This window comes from Pristiophorus japonicus, chromosome 7, assembly GCF_044704955.1.
Source record: "Pristiophorus japonicus isolate sPriJap1 chromosome 7, sPriJap1.hap1, whole genome shotgun sequence".
Classification (NCBI taxonomy): domain Eukaryota; kingdom Metazoa; phylum Chordata; class Chondrichthyes; family Pristiophoridae; genus Pristiophorus; species Pristiophorus japonicus.
In genome coordinates, this window is record NC_091983.1 from 112,153,246 (window position 1) to 112,177,597 (window position 24,352).

At 39.7% G+C, this 24,352-nt stretch overlaps 1 protein-coding gene across 5 annotated transcripts in view; it reads left to right on the forward strand.

Annotated features, from left to right (window-relative positions):
• med23 (mediator complex subunit 23) overlaps nucleotides 1–24,352 on the forward strand; it is a 94,786-nt gene that overhangs the window by 24,306 nt on the left and 46,128 nt on the right. For 2 of the 5 annotated variants that reach the window (XM_070885245.1, XM_070885246.1), the window contains exons 9-19: nucleotides 4,173–4,285; nucleotides 8,005–8,100; nucleotides 8,574–8,591; nucleotides 9,336–9,536; nucleotides 11,629–11,772; nucleotides 11,870–12,015; nucleotides 12,623–12,868; nucleotides 14,252–14,394; nucleotides 15,570–15,744; nucleotides 19,160–19,323; nucleotides 19,977–20,101. In XM_070885245.1, coding sequence (XP_070741346.1) covers nucleotides 4,173–4,285; nucleotides 8,005–8,100; nucleotides 8,574–8,591; nucleotides 9,336–9,536; nucleotides 11,629–11,772; nucleotides 11,870–12,015; nucleotides 12,623–12,868; nucleotides 14,252–14,394; nucleotides 15,570–15,744; nucleotides 19,160–19,323; nucleotides 19,977–20,101 — 1,571 coding nt within the window. The remainder of the gene's footprint in view (nucleotides 1–4,172; nucleotides 4,286–8,004; nucleotides 8,101–8,573; nucleotides 8,592–9,335; nucleotides 9,537–11,628; nucleotides 11,773–11,869; nucleotides 12,016–12,622; nucleotides 12,869–14,251; nucleotides 14,395–15,569; nucleotides 15,745–19,159; nucleotides 19,324–19,976; nucleotides 20,102–24,352) is intronic. The other 3 variants (XM_070885248.1, XM_070885249.1, XM_070885247.1) reach the window with 2 other exon arrangements.

A 24,352-nucleotide genomic window follows, 5' to 3' on the forward strand; every position in this document is an offset into this window, starting at 1 on the left:
AGTGGCCATATGGCCCTCGAGCTTGCTCCATCATTCAATAAGATAATGGCTGATCCTCAACCTCAACTCCACTTTCCTGCTTGAAATGCTGGAAAGATTCAGCAGGTAAGCATCTGTGGGAAGAGGAAAGTAGGGTTACCTTTTCAGGTTGATGTTTCGTCAGAACTGGGAGCTGTTACAAATAAACAGCTTATAAGAAGAAACCGAGCCAGGGAAAAGGGAGCAAGAAGAAAAGAAAATGATTGTCCAGTGATTAGGTGGAGTCCAGAAGTAGTGATGGTGTAAAGCAAGGGGGCAATAATGAGAGAAATTTGTGAAATAAAAGATGTATCCGAGACCCAGGGAATATGTAAATAGTTGCAGAGGGGGAGGGAAGCATCAAAAATCTGGCAAATCGGAGAAGGCTCCAATGGCTAGGGATGTGGCAGAAGAAAAGAGCAGGCGCATCAGGGATGCAACCCCCCTCTCTTTCTCCATGCCGCCCCCCCCTCCCCCCCAGCCAGAGGAGATGAGGTTATTGATGGCTTGGTGTTCAATGGTAGGGAACATTGACCATGACCCCATCATTTTTTGGGGTGCCGAGTCCCATTCAAAATACCGTACATGCATGGTTTTTCCCATCGTAAAGCCAGCAAGCAGTCTGCGCAATGGAAATGTTTGTCATGGGTTAGGGGGAGGTAGGAGGAGTTGTCAATGATGGCTTTCAGCCTCTGCAAGTTTTTCCATCAGAGCTGTCTTTTCTCTTTACAGATGTTGGATGACCTGTGTATTTCCAGTATTTTTCTTTTCAAAACTTTGATCACATCGGTTAAATTTTCCCTGCTTTGAATTGAGCAGGTAGAGTTGCAAATTGAACAAGAAGTAAGAGAAATCTCTTCGGTTCTGTTCCTCCTCCCCCTAAAAAAATTAAATTTGAGTAAAAATAAAAACTATCTATCTATCTCCATATGCAGGCTACTGACGATTCAAAGTAATTTTTTGTGCTTAATAATTTGAATTAAGCAATGTAAGTAAGAAGTAAAGCTTTAAATTTTTTTTTGCATAATTTGAATTGAGGGAGTTTAAATTAAGAGTGGTGGACTCTAATTTCTAAAGCGTCGTTGAGATCTTCAGCCAAGATCTTTGTCTTCTGTTGAAGTAAGGATGGAGGGTGGGGAATAATGGAACCACAGTTCATAGGAATAATTCAGTTACCATTTTGAAGTCCTATTTTCCCTCCTCTTAGCAGTTTCATAGATTGAACCAGATTGTTCACAACCTTTGTCTCCGATTCAATCCTGAACTGAGATTCTGACCTCTCCATCCCAAAAAACATCTACTGAGGAGGCCTGTTTTCATCCCCTATCTCAGCCCATCTGCACTGTGCCTCCAAATTTGACTGTTCTAATGCACTTTTGGCTAGCCTCCCATTCTCCATTAGCCATTAATTTCCAACTCATCCAAAACTGCTGCTTATATCCTCTCCCACAGCAAGTGCCATTCATCCATCACCCATGCACACTGATCTATAAAAGAAAAAAGCCTTGCATTTTTACAGCACCTTTTCAGGACATCCCAAAGTGCTTTACAGCCAACGATCTCCCAATGCCTCAAAATTAAAATTCTCATTGTTGTGTTTGAATTCCTTAATGGCTTTGCAGCTCCCTATCTCTATAACTAACCTCATGACACCCCCACTCTGAACATTTCATTCCTATGATTCTGCCCACATATACGTTGCCCCACCATTGACGGCAGTACTTTCACCTGCCTGGGCCCTACACTCTGGAATACCTTCCACAAATATCTCCACCTCCCTCTCGTCCCTTAAGAATCCCACACACCTTAAAACCCATCTCTTTGACTAAACTCAAAGGCTGGAATTTTCCCCTAAAATGAAATGGTAGATTTGGAGCGCGGCAAAGTTAATTTGTTAAAAATGTGATTCCCGACCTGATTCCGCTTCCAACCCACCCACTTTCGGTTTTAACGGGGGTTGGGTGACCAACCCGCTCGCAGAGGACGAAACGTCAATTTAAATATTGTAATGAGGCTGGAAGTCTTTTTTTCACCTGCTTTTTGTTTTTAACTGCACGTGGATGGGTTTCACACAATTTGTGAAACCCGGCAGTTAAATCGAGGTGGGGACTGCTGCATCCAGGAGGTAAATGGCTTTATACCTACCTCCTAGATCCAGGGTCCCTGCCTAAGCCATTCCCTGCGATCAGAGATCCGCCCCCCCGTCACAAAGCCTCCGCTTTCCTTCCCAGGCCTTCGATCCCCACTATGAGAGATCCCAGGTTTCCCGCTCAGCTCTGAAGCCCCCTACCCCCAACCCGCCTGCCTGGAGAAACTTCTGGCCATAATCACTCCTTCAGCATGGCATCCATTATTTGTCACACCTCTGCTTTGAAAGGTTTTTCTATGTTACAGATGCTATCTATACAAATGTAAATTGTAGCTGCTAAATACTGTTCCTAACTTGACAAAAATCAATTTTTTTTTACGTGTTCTTGCCAATTAACTACATAGTTACATACATTTGCTTTTTTTAGGTTTACATTGAATTCCATTAGAGTTTTCAACAAAATATTAGAGATGCAGTGTCTTCATTTAAGATTACTGTTTTTTAAAAACGACTGACAGCTAAATTTGAGAATTGAACATGTTCATATGTTCCTTCATTGTGCACAAACTAAAACCATTGATATATTTATGGATAACATAAAAATAGAATCATTACATCACAGAAGGAGGCCATTTGGCCCGTTGAGACCCTGCTGGCTCTCTAAGAACACTTCAGCTCGTCCCACTCTCCTGCCCTTTCCTTGTAGTCCTGCAATTTTTTTTCCTTTTTAGATACTTATCCAATTCCCTTTTGAAAGTCATGATTGAATCTGCCTGCACCACCCTTTCAGGCAGTGTGTTCCAGATCCTAACCACTTGCTACATAAAACATTTTTTTCCTTGTGTTGCCTTTGGTTCTTCTGCCAATCACCTTAAATCGGTGTCCTCTGGTTAGAAAATAGGTGCAGGAGTAGGTCATTCGGCCCTTTGAGCCTGCACCACCATTCAATAAGATCATGGCTAATCATTCATCTTAGTACCCCTTTCCTGCTTTCTCTCCATACCCCTTGATCCCTTTAGCTGTAAGGACCATATCTAACTCCCTCTTGAATATATCTAACGAACTGGTATCAACAACTTTCTGCGGTAGAGAATTCCACAGGTTAACAACTCTCTGAGTGAAGAATTTCTCCTCATCTTGGTCCTAAATGGCTTACCCCTTATCCTTAGACTGTGACCCTTCTGCCAATGGGAGCAGTTTTTCTCTCTCTCTACTCCGTCTAGACCCCTCATGATTTTGAACATCTCTATCAAATCGCCTCTCGACCTTCTCTACTCTAAGGAGAACAACCCCAGCTTCTCCAGTTAATCCACGTTACTGAAGTCCCTCATCCCTAGAACCATTCTAGTAAATCTTTTCTGCACCCTCTATAAGGCCTTCACATCTTCCTAAAACACGGTGCCCAGAATTGGACACAAGACTCCAGTTGAGGCCGAACTAGTGTTTTATGAAGATTTATCATAATTTCCTTGCTTTTGTACTCTCTGCCTCTCTATATGATGCCCAGGATCCCGTATGCTTTTTTAACTGCTTTCTCAACCAGCCCTGCCACCTTCAACGATTTATGCACATGTACCCCCCAGGTCTCTGTTCATTCACCCCCTTTAGAATTATATTGCCTCTCCTCATTCTTCCTTCGCACTTTTCTGTGTTCAATTTCATCTGCCATGTGCCCGCCTATTCCACCAGCTTGTCTATGTCCTCTTGAAGTCCATCACTAGCCTCCTCACTCTTAACTATAGTTCACAGTTTTGTCATCTGCAGATTTTGAAATTGTGTCCTGTACCCCCAAATTTAAATCCTTAATATATATCAAGAAAAGCTATGGTCCTAGTACCGACCCCTGGGAAACACCACTGTATATCTGCCTCCAGTTCGAAAAACAACCATTCACCACTACTCTCTGTTTCCTGTCATTTAGCCAATTTCGTATTCAGGTCCCTTTTTATTCCATGGGCTTCAACTTTGCTGCCAAGCCCATCATGTGGCACTTTAAATGACTAAAATCTTAGCCTTGTGTAATCTTGCTTGCTTTTCTTTCTCTTTCCATGCACTGAATGACTAGGACGTTGCAGTCTTTTGCCAGTGGTGAATAACTCCGGTGCAATCTGTAATTCTTGGAAACTGGATCCAACAACACTTCGTTTTCCTTTGAGAGGACTCTTGCCTTATGATAAGGTAAACCTGTGTGCCTGACTTCATTCAGATTAGCCCATTCATCTCTAAAGCTTAGGCTAGTAATAGCTTCACTCATTTTACAAAACCGTGTAACTTTTTTGAAGATTAATGGAGCCACTGAACAAACTATTTTAGAGTGGCTTGTCCCTTTGTAATTATAACTTGAAAATGTATGTGGGCATTTTCTTTTATTCTTGCTTTAAATAATTTTTTTTTGTTTCAGGCACAATCAGTTCAATGTTAATTAAGTTAAATGACAATTTTTTAAAGAAGGTTCAAAAAAGGTATTTAAAGGGATTTGCTTACAGATGTTCAGCAACATATATTTCTTACTTGTTTCTAGACACGTTTCTGTGGATATCTCCATTCAATATAAACCTGCCTCTTTCATATGTATGTGAACTTGCCTATTTATATACAGGTGGAGTGTTCTGCCATCTGTAAACAAAAGCTGATGTATTCTATTTTTTTTTACTGGCTTTTGATATTAAAACAGCAAGTAGAAGATGTTTATTAATGTACAGCTCCCCCTGCTATTGAATATTGTACTTGTAAAGAGTAACTGTGAGGATCAGTTGAATTAATTGATACTGTATTTCCAACGTTTGTGAACCCAACCCTATTTTACTCTTGTTTTTTTTTAAATCAAGCACTGATGGATAGAGATTGTTTTGTACATGGAGAAGGAGAAACAAAAATATTTTTAAGTATGACTGTATAACTGAAATGGGAAGTGTCAAAATGATTCTAATGACTAAACCAAAAATTGATTTATGTTGTGTGTTGAGAGATAGATATACCTTGAAATGTTAAAGAATATTCACTTAATTTGCATACTGACATTGGATTGCAAATTATGCTTAATAAACTATGCTTAATGTTGGCATTTTGTTTATTACAGCATTATTTATATTTGATGCATTGTGAAGGATCTGATTTGTTTGAAATTATTTTTTAAGATGAGCTTTCACTTGGTTGGTGCAGTAAATATTTTATAAGGTACAAGCTGGTCAGTATTACCGTAAATAACTGAAGGTGGCAATTTTGTGGTTACATTCTTGTGATGTGGAATCTTGTATTTAATTAAAGTCACAAGCAATTACTATTTGCACTTGTGGATGACACAGAGCACATCATGTGGAGCTGTAACACTGGTAAGTCACCAGGATTTTTAACATATTTAGAAAAAGAAGTCCCATTTGTAGCTGTTATAGATGATATTCCATACCCAGTGATCTTTGGATTCAGGTGGTATTACTGCTTGAACTATGCCATTTTATTTCCAAGTCCTTTGAACTTGTATACTATGTTGCAATCTTGTAATTGTTTTCTCGGCAACCATTGTTGTGTATGTAATTGCCATTAAATCCCAACTTCTTTTAGAGGTTTCATATTACACTACCTTTCTCCATTATGACACTGGTAACATTCCTTCATAGTTTCACTGAAGATAAAGAGGAAAACATCTAGCAGCTAAGTGTCAAATGAAAAATACAAACCATGCCAGAGGTGTGCAACCTATGCCAATAAGATATTAATTCAACACAAGTATGGCATAGATCTTTTTCATTGGCCTCTTTTTTTTTTAAAAGTGAGCCGGTTGGGAGTTAATGCTATGTCAGGCTTTGTCATGCCAGCAGCTTAATCTGTTTAGAGCAAGAAGAAATCTTGGATGCTTCAAAATTTCATTTGTTCAAAAATAGATCAATACTTCTAACATCTAGCTCTACCTCCTGCTGTCTGAAAATACAGGATATGTATAGCCCTTTGAAACACTACAAACTGATTTGTTATAGCCTGAGATTTACTGGCTTTTATTTTCTTAATTTAATCTAGAATATAGTATCTGAACTTTCAAGTATTTTCATGATCATTAAAATAATTCAATGCAATGCATATTGTACATAATTAATCAGTAACAAAGATGAAAATACACAATACAAGATCTCATGATACTGGGCCAATCAATAAAATAGTTGGGGTAAAAAAACAGAAAATGCTGGAAATACTCAGCAGGTCAGGCAGCATCTGTGGAGAGAGAAACAGAGTTGACATTTCAAGTTGATGACCTTTCATTGTTGATTTAGTTATATTACTAAATTGTGTCAGTCAATATTAATATTAATCTCAACTTTACAAATGTATACTTTTTGGAATTGTTATCTGACACTTGTCTGAATTACCCTTGATTTGTTTAAAATATATATATATATTTTCTCACCTGATGTGACAGTATTTGTGTGAATATTTAGTAAATCTTGACTCTAGTTTCTTAATATAATAGGAATTTAACATCTATGCATGAGAAAAATCTATATAACATTAAAATTCTTGTGTATACATGCACTTCATCAACTTTTCCCATAATAAATTTCTGTCCTTTACAGTGAAAACTGCCTATGTAAACATATTCTGTAACTTCACCCTCCTGCTTGTAGTGCTGCCATTTGCACTTCAGTTGTGTATCGCCCAGCTCCTCTGTTTATATTGCAGAGAAACTCGTGTGCTCCATCCAACTGCACTTCTCTATCTCCCAAATTACGGTATATGTTGTTTGCGTCAGATTTCTGAAACCCACTTTTGTAGGATTAAAATCCAAATGAATAAATTGAGGATCAGAATACAAGACTTGGTGTAACTGAGGTGTAAGTTGGTTTCACGTCTCATCACAGGCAATCCCTCAAAGCGAGAATGACTTGCTTCCACGCTAAACCGAGATGAGTTCACGGGTGTTTCAATGAAGGACCTAATATCCCAGATCCCGAACTACATCTTGAAGGGTGGAAGATGCCTGTGTGGATTTTTTTAACGTGTGGTGGTCGTTGCATACCAGCCACCAGTTTTACTGTCTAATATGTTGCACTTGGCTGAGCTGTTGAAGCTCTTAAAAATTAGAATTCCCTAGATCATGCAGAGTTTTGTGAGAAGAGAAATATTCGATTTAATTAAATGCTGTTTGCATCTCAACCTATGAAATCATATTCAGTTAATGGGCCCTTTAAGGATTTGAGTGTAAAATCAGTGCAAGCCATTATTGGCAAACTTCAAGTGATCGATCTAGTAAAGGGCATACTTCCAGAGAACCTAGAATTGGCAAACCCGCTATAAGGATCAAGTCGAAAGGCATATATCCTTTAACTTTATAGCAGTATTTGACTTTGACAGTGGTCTGGACCAGTTTAATTCCATTCTGTTCAGTTCAGATGAGAAGCATTTGTGATGGATGTTATGGGGCTCTCATTTGCTGAATGCTGGGGAAAGAGACTAAGATGGAGCCCCAATCCATGCAGTGTGCCTCGTCGTAAGGAAGCATTCGTATTAACGCTCCAGATTTTTTAAACGACTGCCATTATGGATGAATTTGAAATTAATACAGAGCATTCAAATTAAATTAGCATCCTGTGGTTAAAATTGGACACCCATGTATCTCCAATAGGTCAAATTTATCTGGTCAGTAGCACCACCAAAATTGCCACAACAGAAAATTTGTTTTTAGCTGAAAAATTGGCATAAACTACGAAAATGTTTGTATCATTCGATATTTCACTTTACAGTGAAGTGCCCACCTCATCACATTAAATTACTTTTCCCAAACAAGTTCCAAATCACATTTGTAAATGTTTTTTGTTCCCTTTTGGGGTGGGGTATTATGCTTATTGGTGTAGAAATCCTCTCCAAAAGATTGTGAATGTCAAATCCATGTGTTTTATTTCTCTTAGGATCTTTTTGACCCACAGACTGCTCTATTGAGATATGTTTTAGAACAGCCTTACTCCAGGGATATGGTTTGCAACATGCTAGGTCTGAACAAACAGGTACTGTATTTCCCTGTATTTTACTATGGCCTTGACTTCTAAATATAGCCTGCACTGTTCTTTTTCTCTTTTCTGTTGCTGTGGCTAAATAAGCAAGAGTGTTCAGCAAGAATAGCCAGATTGTAAGTTAGCATTAGTTCATCTTATAATGGATTTTACGAGTTACTTGAAATAGGGAAATCTTCTAGTTTGTATTGCCTTGTGAATGGGAATGGTAAAATACTGTAAATGCAGGATCTTGTGGGGAAAAACTACAATTAATGTAAAGAAATACATGATTTGAGTTTTATTTACATTGCTTTAGCTATTAGGCCAGCCTCAAACATTAGAATTTGTACATTGTTTTTTTGTGGGGCTTGGCCTGTCTGGGGCAACCTGAGGCTGGCCTCATAGTCACTGTTATGTCTTTCTTTTTTTCTTCCTTTTATTTTTGTTCTGTCCTGTCTTGTCCTGCCCATCCTACAATGCTCTAGACCTTGAACATTGCTCAGGTATGTTTACAATCTTACTGTTGTATTGTGACTAACGAGATGCTGACTGCTTGGTAGCAACTGATGTCATTTAGAGAATAAAGTAGATCTGCATGCTGGTATACGTAGAGAATGTAGTGGTGTCTGTCGCTGTCTGCTACAGAATGTGTGATCGTTGCAATTCTTGCACCTAAGATTTTTACAGTTGCCATGGAGAAGTTGTTTAGCAAATGTTCTGTTGTTGACCTGTGAAAAGTAGTTACACTGCATATGTAAAGTAGCATCAACAGATGTGTTCCAAGTAGCTGTACTTTTGTTAGGGCTCAAAAGCATGCTTTCAAAGAAAGTACAATTTTTTTTCTTTGTAGCTTTTAATTTTTTTTTAAGTTTCATGATCACAAATGGAAAGCATGCTAATTTTATATGTAGGTAGTAATAGAATATAGGTTCTGAAGAAATCAGGAAAAAATTCTATTTTACAAATTTGATTACCAGAACACTTGTGGTTATGTTTCTTGTTGACCAAAGTTGAGCCTTTTTTAAAAAAAAACTTGTGTTTCTGGATATGTAGATTTGGGGAGGAGGGGAAATCATTGCAGTGCTTGGCATCTTTTTTTTTACGCTACATGCAAATTAGGTGCTTTCTGAAATATCTCATTGCAGTGTGTTTAGGTTAGCATTTCATGCTTTGTCAAGTTTCTTTTACATAAGTAGTCAATCTTGTGTATTCAATGTTCATTACTGTAATAAGTGTCTACTTTACAGCATAAACAGCGTTGTCCAGTTTTGGAAGACCAGCTTGTGGATTTAGTGGTTTATGCTATGGAACGCTCTGAGACCGAAGAAAAGTTTGATGATGGAGGCACCAGTCAGTTACTGTGGCAACACCTCTCCAGTCAGCTCATTTTCTTTGTCTTGTTTCAGTTTGCTAGCTTCCCACATATGGTGTTATCACTTCATCAAAAGGTATGTTTGGGATACAGAAATGCAAGTTATACATGTATGTATCGTTTCAGACCTGCATTGCTGCTCAGATTTTGGTCCATGATGGTTCAATGACCGTATAATTGAATTTGCACAATATATTGTATCTTGCAGTCTGTAAATTTGTAGGCTACAAATCCAAATGGAAAATTGCACCAAAATATATCAATCTAGAAAGATACTGAAGCTGAAATATAAAAGTTGTTAAAGGGAAGCAGTGGGAAACATAAAGGATTATGGACAAAGTATAGTGAAAGTTTTATGACCATATGAGAAGTGAATGAATAATCAAGGAAGGAGTGGGCTATTTAGAGATGGAGACCATCTTGGATTTGACGGTGAGGGAAAGGCAGAGATTCTTAAGTATTTTGTGACAGTTTTTTTTAAAGGAATATGAAAGTATGAGTAGCAAAGCAGAGTGTAGAAGGACCACTACTTGAGATAAATACTCAAAAGGATGTTTTATTAAAAAAATTAGTTGGACTAACATTAGAAAAGCCACTGTGTCCAGTTAATGTGCATCAAAATACTGAATTAGGTTGGAGAGGAGATGGAGGCACTAACCATATTATACAGAAAATCTTTGCCACAATTCCATTTTCAAATGATTGGAGGTTAGCAAAGGTAATGGCCGGAATTTTAATTTGGAGGTTGGGAGGGAGCGGGTGGGGGTGCTGCAATGCGGTCGAGGAAAACTGGTCTCCCGGCCAAATTTAATTGCAGGGCCTGATTAACATTTTGAATCTCTGTTTCCTGCCCGCAGCTAACCAGATGGAGAGGCTGGCTGGCTGTTGGGTGTTATGCCTGCAACACCAGGCCGCAGAAAGGGTTGGGTGGGTGGGGTCGGAAGGCCAAAAGGGGATGGGAAGGCCGTAGAGGAGAGGGGGGGATCGGGGGAGGGGGGGGAAGATAATCGGAGTCCGGAGTGGGGTCAGAAGGCCAGAGGGGAAGGTGTGGGGGTGGGGGTGGGGGTCACAAGACCAGAGGGGGGGTGGAGATCTAAGGCCTCGTGGGGGAGAGGGCGGGTCGATGGCCTCGGGTTGGGGGTCGGGGAGATTAGAAGGATCGGGAGGGTGTCTGATTGTGGGGCTGGGGTGGCAGGAAAGCTGGATCCAGCAGGTCAGTGGAAAGGCACTTCCCACCTGGATCCAGCAGTCCTCGCCTCACTTTAGCTGGCGCATTCTCTGAAGCCTGGGAAACCTGCCCGCCCACAGCCTCATAATAATTAAAGTGCCAACCTGCCTTCTGGGAGCATGTTGGTTGCCTGTCCCCTGTCACGCCTCTGTTAAAACCGGAAGTGGGTGGGTTGGGGGTCAGGAAAAGACATGGATTAATCAAATCTTCAGCTTGGGTTTGTAACGGGCAGGTTGCGCTTGAATAATTTAATTGAATTTTTTGAAGAAATCACACAACATAATGATGAGGGGAGTGCAATTTTGGACAGCATATTAATAAGGAATTACTGAAAAGATGTGTTATGAAAATTAGAGTACATGGTAGAGGGAATATATTCCCTTGCCTTAAAAGGTAAACTGAGTGGGGAGAACAGTGAGATCTAGGAGTGCAGGTGTAGATCTTAAAGTTAGCAGTTAGGCAATTAGGTTGAAAAGGAAATTAATTAGTTTCATCGGGTAGTGAATTTAAAAAAGGAAGTAATGTTTTATTTATTCGATTGCTGTTGAGTATTGTATGCAATTCTGGGCATTGTTGGAAGAATATTCAAACATGGAAGAAATACAGTGAAGACTTACTGCCGTATGTATGATAGGCAAAATGGCAGCCTTGTGACCTGTAACTTCTGTGTGGCTCAGCCGCCTCATATATGACCATTGCTCGTGTTCTGCCACTAAAGTGCAACCCCCTAAATCTTCCTTTCCACAAATCCACTTAAATTGAACTCTGCTCCCCACTCTGTCCATCCCATTTCTGACACATAGTACAAGAAGCTCTGAGGCTTCTCCTGCGATTTGAAAAATAAATAGCTGTTGAAATCCTCCTTTCCAATACACAATCATTTGTTGTCTGGAACTGTTAAGCAAATGTTTTTTATAACTTTGTTGTCCTTATCATGTAGCTGGCAGGCCGAGGTCTAATAAAAGGGCGAGACCACCTGATGTGGGTTTTATTGCAGTTCATCTCTGGCAGTATCCAGAAGAATGCGCTAGCTGACTTCCTCCCAGTGATGAAGCTGTTTGACCTGCTGTACCCAGAGAAAGAAGTAGGATTTAAACATCAAATTCATCAACTTGCAGTTATTTAAGTGCAGAAGAAAGTGTTTTCCAGATTCTGATGTGCTTATTTTTCTTTGTTTGCAGTGCATTCCAGTACCTGACATTAGCAAACCACAGTCTACTCATGCTTTTGCAATGACTTGTATCTGGATACATCTCAACAGGAAGGCACAAAATGATAACTCCAAACTGCAGATACCCATCCCTCACTCTCTCAAACTCCACCATGAGTAAGCTGTTAAATGTAAAGTTTAAGGAGTTGGCATGCCTGCGTATAGATCAGTGTAATGTCCTTGATTTTTAAATCCGTGGAATAAAAATTTCAAGCAATGTGCCTTTTTCCAATTAATGTTGCAGGCAGGTTGAGGTTCTCTGTTTCCAGCGCTGCTTGTGAGGCCAATTAAATAGTTTGCCGAATTATTTCCTGTATTTTGTTTAATACATATTTTAACACAGTAAAAATACAATTAAAATTAATGGGGGTTGGGGGGGGTTTGTACTTATTACATAGTGTGTTGCATGTATGACATTACCATTAGTACATACCATAAAGGATGTGTTTCTGAAAGTTAAAGACAATATGTTAATACACTGAAGAGATAAACCCCTTCTCTCATTGCCTTTCCTGGAGAAAAAAAAATAGTGTTGCATTGTGCGAGAAGACCCAAGTAATGAAAATAAATACCTTTTTTAGGGGAAGTCATGCTCTGAAAAACACACAGGCTGATTCTTTATGAAAAGCATCCCATAATATTAGTAAAAGTCAAAAATGTATGTTTATTTATCATAAATGGAGAAAATAATTATCTTCACTGTGTTTAATTATTTTCAATACAGATTTTTGCAGCAAAGTTTGAGGAATAAAAGTCTACAGATGAACGATTACAAGATTGCCTTGCTGTGTAATGCATATTCCACTAATTCTGAATGTTTTACATTGCCTATGGGAGTATTAGTTGAAACAATTTATGGGAATGGAAGCTTGAGGATATCTCTTCCTGGAACCAACTGCACTGCTTCAGGATCTACTACCCCACTGAAAATGAACTTACTAGATTCGCTAACAGTTCATGCTAAAATGAGGTAGTCACTGGAATTTAAGCTTGCTCAATTCGGAGTGACAGAATAATGTTCTTTGTGAAGGTTTACCATTACTTTCAATGTCATTAGTTATTTGCCAAGTAGATAATATACCCTGTAGTGAAAGGAAGGAACAGTTTTCAAAATAAACTTGTATCATTTGATTTAAATCTATAATCATTACATTTGGTTCAAATAAATATTGGTAATGAAATCATAAATAATTAGCCAAGCATAAATTACAGTAGTAATGGCCTGGAACTTGCGGTCGCCGTCATTCCGCCTTTGAAACTGATCACAACTTCAGGATTTGACACAGGTGCATGCGGAAATCCTGAAGTTGCAGTCTATCATTCACTGCTCCTCCACAGAACCGGCAATCTGTATAATGACTCAAATCGGGGAAACTGACAAACTTCGGCTCTTTCCACAGTAATTACATTGTTGAATTTCCCACTAAAAGTGAGATCCGAAGGGATTAGGTGTAACTGGGGTTTTAAGTGTTACTACTACTAAACAAAGGTTATGAGCCTGAAAAACAAGTTTTACATGTTGTGCAGTGTGAAATTTATCCATTTTAATAATGTAATTTTTTAAGAAACTTTTCAAAAAAAAATTTTTTGAAGATTGTTCATCTTTATTTCAGGTTTGCCTTGTCCCCATGTGAGAGCCCCAATCTTTGTTTTGCTCTTTCTAACATTTTTTAAAAATTAGAATTTTAAGAGCTTAGTCAAAAAGTTAGAATTTTAAGAGCTTACTCACTTCCTTGTTTGTTGTCTGAGAATTCTGCATTTGATTGGCTGCTTAGCCAGCTTGTTAACATCACAGCAGCTTGTATAAGAGGATTCCCACTAAACTCAGTTGACTTGAATTGAACGTCTGAAAACTTGAAGTTCTCGACACAGATCGCGAGATCTTTGTGTGAAGCTTAATTCGGGGCAAGCGGCGAACACCTTTTCTTCACACGGACCACAAATTCCGGGCCAATGTCTTACTTGGACTATTCAGGGCATTGTTTTTCACGTTAAAAATTAATTTAGTCTATGCAGAGATCACCGTTAATTGGCCTGAAGGCTATTAATAAATGTGTTTCTTTGGCTCAAAAGGCATTAGTTTGGGTTTTAGATTGTCTTAAGAATAAGGCTGCTTATACGTTTTGCTTTTGCTTTTATATTTTGGCAATAGTATCACAATAGCTGATAATTTCACAGCATTCCACATAATTAGAATTAGCTTTTTGTACTCTGCTAACTGAGCAAATGTCTTTTTAAATTACCTGTTTGCAACAATATAATTAGAGTCAATAAACTAAGCACATCAATGCTGTTCTGTAACAATACTCTTGTAATACTGGAACCATAACTGATTTGATATTTTGTATTTCAGTCTCATTCACAGTATAGCTACAAGGGTGATCAAACTAGCCCATGCCAAATCAAGCCTAGCATTGGCTCCTGCTCTGGTAGAAACTTACAGTCGTCTTCTAGTTTATATGGAGATTGAATCTCTTGGCATTAAAGGGTTTATCAGTAAGTGTACTATTCTTGGATGCATCTGTGAAATATCGATACACAACTTTGATTTCAATTATTTTTTCCCTGAGTCCAGGGATCATTGATTTATCTTATGAAGTATACATTTCTGAAGATTAACATTGCCTATTTTTGAGTTGGGAAAACAAAAAATTGTATTTTGAGTACAGTAGAGCTAAAGAAATACAGCAGACCGTTGGAGCCTTTGCCAGATTTCTGAGCATTACTGATAAATCTTGCTTATTTGAATTGAGCCTTGGAGTATTTCTTTAATAATAATGAGAATATTACATTCTGGGAATCATCAGTGAGACACAGTAGTTTCATCTCTGGGGCCTCGCACGCCTGTGGAAAGAAATCTTGCTCTATGTAACTATCATAAATCAATTGAGTTTGGACATTCTCAGTCCATTTCCCAGTGAAAATTCATAACATTTTGGGCCAAAGTATGATACTCAGAGAGGCTACAAGGTTGGCTGTTTTGGGGAATAGAAATATCACACCGATGTATTCATGGTTATTCTGAGGTCGGGTTGAAGTATTTTGTTCAGGGAGAATAAAGACAGCTTTATTCCATATATGATCTGATGTCAGAATACTCAGTGCTGACAGAGTAAGGAAAATGGCAAAATATTTAACCCTAATTTTGAATGTAAATAGTCTCCTTTCAATAGTACAGTGAATTTCTAGAATTTGTGTTTAAATCTAGCACAGTTTGGCAGACTTCACTATTTGGGTGAGTTCAAGTTTGATTGTTGTCAGAAATGTAAAAATTTTGACTGGTGGAGTAGGGGTTATTTATCCAAGATCAGGATAACAATGGATATAGATCTGCTGAAAGTGCTTGGCATTGATAATATTCCCAAAAAATAATGTTCCATTTCCCAGAATTGCAACTTGCTGAGCTTATAAAAATGTTTTTACTATAGTTCCCTGCTCTAAGGCAATACAATTGTGGGGAGTGCATTTTTAGATTCATCTTGAACTTATATGCTCTCCTTTTTGTAATTGCGAAGGATGAAATTTCCAAAATAACATCCCTAGCTGTGAAAATTGCTGCCTTGTATGCTATTGGCAATGGATTTAGCTCTTTTAAAATGCAAGCCTGAAAAAAAGGCTGCTTTCATGTTGTATACAAGGCGGGCTAAATTTTTGTTATTTTCTCTTTTTAGGCCAGCTTTTACCAAATGTTTTCAAGTCACATGCATGGGGGATCCTACACACTTTGCTGGAGATGTTCAGTTACCGCATGCATCACATCCAGCCTCACTACAGAGTACAGCTGTTAAGCCATCTTCATTCATTGGCAGCTGTACCACAGACCAATCAGAACCAACTTCACCTGTGGTAAGTTATTTTTAATCTTTCAAATTTAAAACTGGTCTGGTACTTCAATGCATTGCATTTCTAAACATGAACAATAATGTTGCAGAGTTGAGGATCCTGTGAATGTTTAAAATATGACTTCATTGGCCTGGAATTATCATTGAGTAATAGAAAATACAGCACAGAAAAATGTCTTTGGAACATTAAGTCTATAGCAGGGCCAGCTCCTTAGCTAGAGCTATCCGAATCCCACATTCCTACCTTTCCCCCCCCCCCATGTCCTTTCATATTCTCCTTATCAAATACTTATCCAATTGCCTTTTAAATGATATAATCTCTCTCAATCGCCACTTGTGGTAAAGCATTCCATATTCTAATAAACTTTCTGAATCCATGCCTCCTTGTTACTGATTTACCAACTAGTGGAAACAACCTTTCGCTATTCATGCTCTTAAAAACTTTCCCTACCTTTGAAAACCTCTATTAACCCTTACAAACAAACTCCAGATAAGAGGATTACAACTACCCATTGCTCAAAATGTTTATAAATACTTGAGACCACTCCTGAACAACGTGCCAGTTTCTCAGTAAAAAACCCTACTTACTATATTGTCCTTGGATCCCTTATTTACTGGAAACATTTGAAGTATTAAAAGTAGAATATAATTTCAGACTTATAGGGCCCAAGTTTCGGGCCGTGCCGAAAACGGCGCAGCCCGGACCTGGACGCCCGTTTTTCGCGCCACAAAGTGCGCCTAAAAAAAACTTACCTATTCTCCGGCTCCCTGCAGGACCTCTGGAGCTGGGCGCGGCGCAGCACGAGCTGTAGGGGGGCGGAGCCGGGACCTCTGCACATGCGCGCTACAGTGGGCACGCATGTGCAGTAGCTCCAGGCGGCCCAAAACTGTGGGAGGGGCCCGAAGCATGCAGCCCCTAGCCCTGGCCGAATGGCCTCACTGGGGCTGCGTGAATAAGGCTCCTCCCACCCGACTCGACCTCTGCTCTCCCCCGCCCTCCCGCCCCCCCCCCGAGACCAGACGCCACCTACCTGTAAATCTAGCCCGAAGTCTTGGGCCCAGCCGTTCGGACTCCTCTCCCCTCCTTCCCTCCCTCCCTCCCTTCACCTCTCTCACCTCCCTCCCTCCTCCACCCCCACACTGACTGACAGAGACACACTGGGGGGGCCGTCCCAGCACGCTGTTGGAGGACTCCCGGTGCTGCAGTCGGTAAGTAGAAAAGGTATTGTTTTATTGATTTTTTTTTTAATTAATTTTTTATTAATTTTTTTGATTGATTTATTGATGTATTTATCATTTATTATTGATGATGGCTCTCTATTTGTAAAACTGAAGTGTTTAATGTTTGTAAACTTCCCTTTAAACCCCCCCCCCCCATTCTCTACGCCTGATTTGTAACCTACGTCTGATTTTCTAAAGTGTAGACAAGGTTTTTTCGAGCGTACAAAAATCTTCACTTACTCCATTCTAAGTTAGTTTGGAGTAAGTTTTCACTGCCTAAACTTTGAAAACAGGCGTAAGTGGCCAGACACGCCCCCTTTTGAAAAAAAATTCTGTTCCAAAGTGAAACTGTTCTAACTGACTAGAACTGGAGCAAACTAAATGCCGAGAATTCAAATCTTTAAGATACTCCGTTCTACACCAGTTGCTCAAAAAATCAGGAGCAACTCGGGCTGAAACTTGGCCCCTTAGTATTACCTTTTATAATTGGCACACCCAGGTTTTTATTCTGTTCATAGATATAATTATTTTTAATTTTTTTATTGCATAATTGTTTTATTTTGAAGGAATATTCTCTTTTGATGCTGATGAAGGCAATCATTTTGGAAATAATAGAAATGTACATAACCTGTCAATTATGTTCTTTTTTTGTTTTAAAGAAAAATAATACAATTAGTAAATACTTTTAAATGAAAAGTGCCTCTATCCCTATCTACATTTATAATGCATCTCCCAAATGTTTTGAGGGGGGACTCCTTTCTAATGCGAGAATTTATTTATAGCACTATCTCGTATCTTCATGCAGATCAACCATTTCAGACTAGGTAGACAACCTGTTTTGCTCTATATTGAGTTAAGTTATAGCAAGCTCGTGGAGAGACTGGTACATGAGGATGACCTTGAACGCAGTACGTGCTGGTCGAGAGCAGTTAGCCATTCATTAATCCAATATTAGCTCATTTCCACAGTATTATTCTCATAGAAGCTATTCAATTGAAATGAGTGTAATGTTGGCTACAATTATCAACGTAAGACAGAACAAGAAAAGTCATCAAGCTTACCCTAGTTTTTATTTTTGTGTGCAGGACCTGGAAAAAAAATCTTCCTTTGCAGTCATTCCTTCCTCACCCCACTCCAACAGCTTGCATGTTGTTACATAAATTAACATGTAAATGTGCTGTAATTGTTACACATGTACATCTAACTTTCTGTTTTCTTTGATTTATAATCGTATTCTATAGCTACTTTAGTTATTTAGCACAAAAAAGACTTTATCTGCATTTCCTTCTGGTTCTAAATGATTTTTCAAACCGTTGGTTGTCCACCCCTCACCCTCTTCATTAGTTTTATCAATTAGAACAAGACAACTCATTTGTACGCTCTTTCATTTAAGACCCTACATCATCCTTGAAGTCCTTCATTTGTATGTGGCCAAAACTAGGCTTAACGTTCTAAGTGTTCTCTCTAATGATTTATGGAGAGTTAGTGTAATTGCCCTGTAATTTTGGCAGCAACCCAATTTACCGACTCTCATCAGTGGAATTACTGCTGTACAAATCTAGAAACAAGTGGGATACAAATGATTGCCACTTTAAATGAAACCTCAAACTAATAATTTATTGAATTTTTATAACATATCATCTTCAGATATGAACCCTAACCTAAAGAAGATTAGACATTTTAAGCATAAAAGATACTTGACCATTAGGGTTTCTAAGAATTTCTGTACTCGTAATGTTAATCTGTAATAAAAAAAACACCTTCATATAATTTTATATAATTAAACAATGGGAAAAAAGACATTTGCCCCATCATGCCTACAGCTTCAAAAGACCATATACAATCTGCCTTATGGATTCCACTCCATTTATTTAATCTCCTGAGGATGTGTTCCGCTGTTTACGCTCGCATTTTTGTGGATTAGAACTTAATTAAAGTAGCCACTTGCACAGTTATAATTGGCACTGAGTCGGTCTAATAAACTGTAACCCTGGTGGAGTGGTGGCGGCAAATTGGGAGCAGTGATTGTTGTTCATATATCTCAACACAGGCAGATGTAGTATCACTGGTGTAGCTTTTGCACTGGGGTTACTAGTGTATTGGGATTTTGCTATACTTCTATAACCAAATCTTGGAAAAGGCTTGAATATGGAATTATAAACTCTACTATAACTTACTAATTGTCTTTGGCCATTTAGTGTTGAAAGCACAGCTCTCCGGCTGATCACCGCATTGGGCAGTTCAGAAGTCCAGCCCCAGTTTACTCGGTTTCTCAGTGACCCCAAAACAGTTCTTTCTGCAGAGTCTGAGGAACTTAATAGAGCTCTTATTCTCACTCTAGCTAGAGCAACACATGTAACCGGTAAGTATTAATCTGAAAATGTAGCTGTTACGTCTGCATTGTGAATTATTCATCGTTAGAATGTGCTTATTTTGAGTCAAATATCCTGTAATCCATATCAATTAACAACATGTATTGCTTTGTTCCTGGAGTATTTTTATATTCTTGAGATGTGAGCAACATGGTTTGCATTTTCTGCTCATCCATAGTTGCCCTGAGAATATGGTGGGCCTTCTTGAACCAATGTTTTTTAATAAAACACTATTACTACAAGTCAGAGTGGTTTGCTAGGTAATTTCAGAGAGAATTGGGATTCAGCACCTCTTGTGAGAGTGGAGTCACACAGGCCAGATCGGAAAGGGGTGGCAGATTATTGAGGCAGGTCTTCACTGAGGAGGATTAATGAACAAGTTAGATTTTTCTGACAATCATGCAGAAGCTTTCATGTTTTTTCTGGTGCCAGCACACAAATTAAGAGATGTATTGAATTCAGTTCAACTTGCTGCAGTGGAATTTGAACTCACGGCCTCTCATAACCCTAGCGTCGTGGTTATGACCTCTGGGTTGCTAATCCAGTACCATAACCACTGCACTACCACACCCTATAATGCTACACTATGCTACTGCTTGCATTATCTTCCAATGTTTATCCTGTCTTTTAAAAAAATATATAGACTTTTTTACAGGCTCAGAATCTATACAAGGTACCTGGTGTAAAGACATTCTACAAACAATCATGGTATTCACCCCTCACAACTGGGCTTCACACACACTCAGCTGTTTCCCAGCTCCATTACAGGTAAGATAATCTTTAGTTTTAGTTTTTGAGTTAACCTGGTGGTAAATATTAACACACTATGCATAGAAGGCACATGAGGTGGTAGCCCTAACAACAGAAATCTTAATCTTGAATACATTCTTGTTTCTGTAGCCATGTTAGGCCAATATTGATGTATCTTTCCACTTTGTATTGCCCTGTTCTGCAATCCATTATTCATCCAATCTTCTATTGTGCACTAACTACATTTCAATGTGTTTGTGATATTCTTTCAGGGTAGATACAAATTGTTGGCAGATTCTCAATACTCTTCACATGCCCTCTACCAAAGGTAGCTTCTAAAGGCAAGCCCACGCAGATTGTATGAGATATCAACAATAGTACTGCTGCAGGATGAGGAATGAATAATTTTACTGGTGGCATAGGTACCAGAAATAGTACAACCTAGCTACTATTTGCTTTAGATTTCTCCAAACTGTCATAGAACACCATACTGTCAGATCATATATCTCAGATTTAAAAGTAATTACCTGTATTTGCATTAATTCAGAAGTAAAATTATTACAGAAGTAAGAATAAATCAGTAGATTACAACAAATCTTTTTAAATTCCTTCATGGGATGTGGGTGTCGCTGGCAAGACCAGCATTTATTGCCCATTCCTAATTGCCCTTGAGAAGGTGGTGGTGAGCCGCCTTCTTGAACCGCTGCAGTCCGTGTGATGAAGGTACTCCCATAGTGCTGTTAGGAAGGGAGTTGCAGGATTCTGACCCAGCGACAATGAAGGAACGATGATATACATCCAAGTAAGGATGGTCTCTAACTTTGATGGGAACTTGCAGGTGATGGTGTTCCCATGCGCCTGTTGCCCTTGTCCTTCTAGGTGGTAAAGGTCATGAGTTTTGGAGGTGCTGCCGAAGAAACCTTGTAGATGGTATACACTGCAGCCACGGTGCACCAGTGATAGAGGGAGTGAATGTATAAGCTGGTGTATGGGTTGCCAATCAAGCGGGCTGCTTTGCCCTGGATGGTGTCGAGCTTTTTGAGTGTTGCTGGAGCTACACTCATCCAGGCACATGGAGAATATTCCATCACACTCCTGACTTGTGCCATTTTTAGATGGTGGAAAGGCTTTGGGGGAGTCAGGAGGTGAGACACTCGCCGCAGAATACCCAGTCTCTGACCTGCTCTTGTAGCCACAGCATTTATGTGGCTGGTCCAGTTAAGTTTCTGCTCAATAGTAACCACCCCCCCCCCCCCCCCCCCCCCACCAGCAGCGATGGTAATGCCGTTGAATGTCAAGGGGTGGTGGTTAGACTCTCGCTTGTTGGAGATGGTCATTGCTTGACACTTGTGTGGCGCAAATGTTACTTGTCACTTAGCCCAAGCCTGAATGTCATCCAGGTTTTGCTGCATGGGGGCATGGACTGCTTCATTATCTGAGGAGTTGCCAACGGCACTGAACACTGTGCAATCATCAGCGAACATCCCCACTTCGGACCTTATGATGGAGGGAAGATCATTGATGAAGCAGCTGAAGATGGTTGGGCTTAGGACACGGTCCTGAAGAACTTCTGAAGCAATGTCCTGGGGCTGTGATGATTGACCTCCAACAACCACAAACATTGTGTTAGGTATGACGCCAGGCAGTGGAGAGTTTCCCCTCTGATTCCCATTGACTTCAGTTTTACTCTGGCTCCTTGACACCACACTTGGTCAAATGCTGACTTGATGTCGAGGGCAGTCACTCTCATCTCACCTGGAATTCAGCTTTTTCTTTTGCCCATGTTTGCTCCAAGGCTGTAATGAGGTTTGGAGCTTCCTGGCGGAACCCAAACTGAGCATCGGTGGACAGGTTATTGAGGAGTAAGTGCCGCTTGATAGCACTGTCGACGACACCTTCCATCACTTTGCTGTTGATTATGACAGAGTACTTAACTTTATAACATCTATTCCAAAGTGCATGTTTTGAAATATTAGCATTTTTTTAAAAGTTTTTGAACACGAGTTCTCAATGAAAAGCTTTGAGAAATAAACTTCACAAAAGCCTAATATGTTCCCTTGGTGTAGCGAAGTAAGATTGAAGAACAGGAACACCAACTTGGTTAATTGTCTCATTTTTCATGAATGTCCAAGCTTGTCTCATTTTTCTATCCAAGCTCCACCTGCCCCCGGGCGGAAAGGCCTTACCACTCCGTTACCGCCTATTAGAGGTGGTAATGGGACTTAAAGGCGGAGGCAATTTCCCCCCCATAAATTTGACACCGAGCCACAGAAGAAGAAATTACGGCAGGTCAAAGAGGTCGGTTTTAAGGAGCGTCTTGAAGGAGATAGAGGCGGAGAGGTTTAGGCAGGGAATTCCAGAGCTTAGGGTACGGCCACCAATGCTTGAGCATTCTCCGGTGGATGAAACTGCCTGGAGCAGCTAATCACTGCTAAAAATGCACATTAATATCGACCGCTCTGGTCTGTTTCTGTTGCATGAGGACAAAATAGCTACAGAATCCCAAACAGTGACCAGTGATCAAAGAAATGGGTTTTAAGGTGAGCCTTTATGGAGGAGAAAATGGGTGGAGAGTTTTAGTGGGGAAATTGCAGAGAGTAAGGCCTAGGCAGGTGATGGTGGGGCAAAGAGATAGGGGATTCACAAGAGTCCACAGTCAGGAACAGAGTTTGGTAGGTTACAGAGACAGGGAGGGGCAAAGCCTTGAAAGAATTTAGAAAATGAGAATTTGAAATGTGGGGTAATGAGAGTCAACATAGATCAATGAAGACAGGAATGATAAGTGAACAGGTATGATGAATGAACAGATGCTGCCTGACCTGAGTATTCTAGCATTTTCTGTTTTTTTTTTCAATTTCAGATTTCCAGCCTCCGCAGTATTTTGCTTTTGTATTCGTGTTCTCTGACAGTTGTAATGATGAAATTGTACATTTTGTGAACTGGCTACTGTAATCTTGCGCACATCCTCGTGCATTTCTCCTATTTTCAGAAAGGCAGATTTATGCAGTGTTAATGAGAATATGCCAATTGAGAGACATAAAAAGATCACTTTACACACTTGTTGATTTCTCTCAGCAGTGCATGTAGATAGTCGAGACCATGTGCTATCTTCAGATCAAGCAGGGTTAAAATAAAGGGAGATAATCAGGCCAGGACAGGGCTGGGAAAGGGGTGGACAAAAGAGAAAAAGCATATCAGTGGGGCTGGGGTTGAAATGTACCTCACTTATAGTTAATCTGTTTCATAACATAGAAAATAACAAATTCCCCATTAGTTGGCTAAATTCACTTTTCTAACGAGCAATTCTCTGAAACTAATCAGCACTAAACTTAAGAAGGGACTTCTAAGGAAGCCAAAGGCTTAACCTGTCATCTTCCCCCAATCACTCTGTCTGGTTTTTGGTCATTTGAACAGTGAATCAAACTGGCTACCACCCATTGAAGCCACTCCAGTATATTGAGTGAACAAAAGCAAAATACTGTAAATTCTGTAAATCTGTAATAAAAACAGAAATGCTGGCAAACACTCAGCAGGCCTGACCTGCTGAGGTTTTCCAGCATGTTCTGACATTGAATGAACATTTACTGGAATGTCTTAATAAACCTGCATCGTCTTAAGCAGTAGCATGTGGGACGTAGTACTTCTCCAGCTGGTTCATCTGGATCTAATCTGCATTCCCAAAGGTCTGTGTGCTGCAGATTTAGCTCCTTATGTGCTGAGTTGAACTGCATTCGAACATCTTGATGTAATTTACCTAGATTTCCTCCCAGGTCAACATAAGAAATAAGAGTGGGCCATACGGCCCCTCGAGCCTGCTCCACCATTTAATACGATCATAGCTGATCCGATCATGGACTCTGGTCCACTTCCCTGCCCACTCCCCATAAGCCCTTATTCCCTTATCAATTAAGAAATTGTCTATCTCTGTCTTAAATTTATTCAATGACCCAGCTTCCACAGCTCTGAGGCAGACAAGTAGTCAAAAGTCTCTAAACATGACACAGACACAGCGAATGTTGTTTGTGATTTTGGTTCGGGCTATTTTTGTGGTGGAGGTGGAAGGGAAGTCTGATTGGATGGATTCAAACAGAGTTGCAGGAGAGCTAGGCATAAATCTGGAAGCTGACCTGTTCAAGGATCTCTGAGGAAAATAGTTGTCTGCCTTTATTAAATTATGCAGGTGTCACTAAGATATTGAGGTAATATCAGAATAATCAATCTTTTCTACCGAAGGACATCAGTAGTGCAAAGCAAGTAGCTATGAAGCAC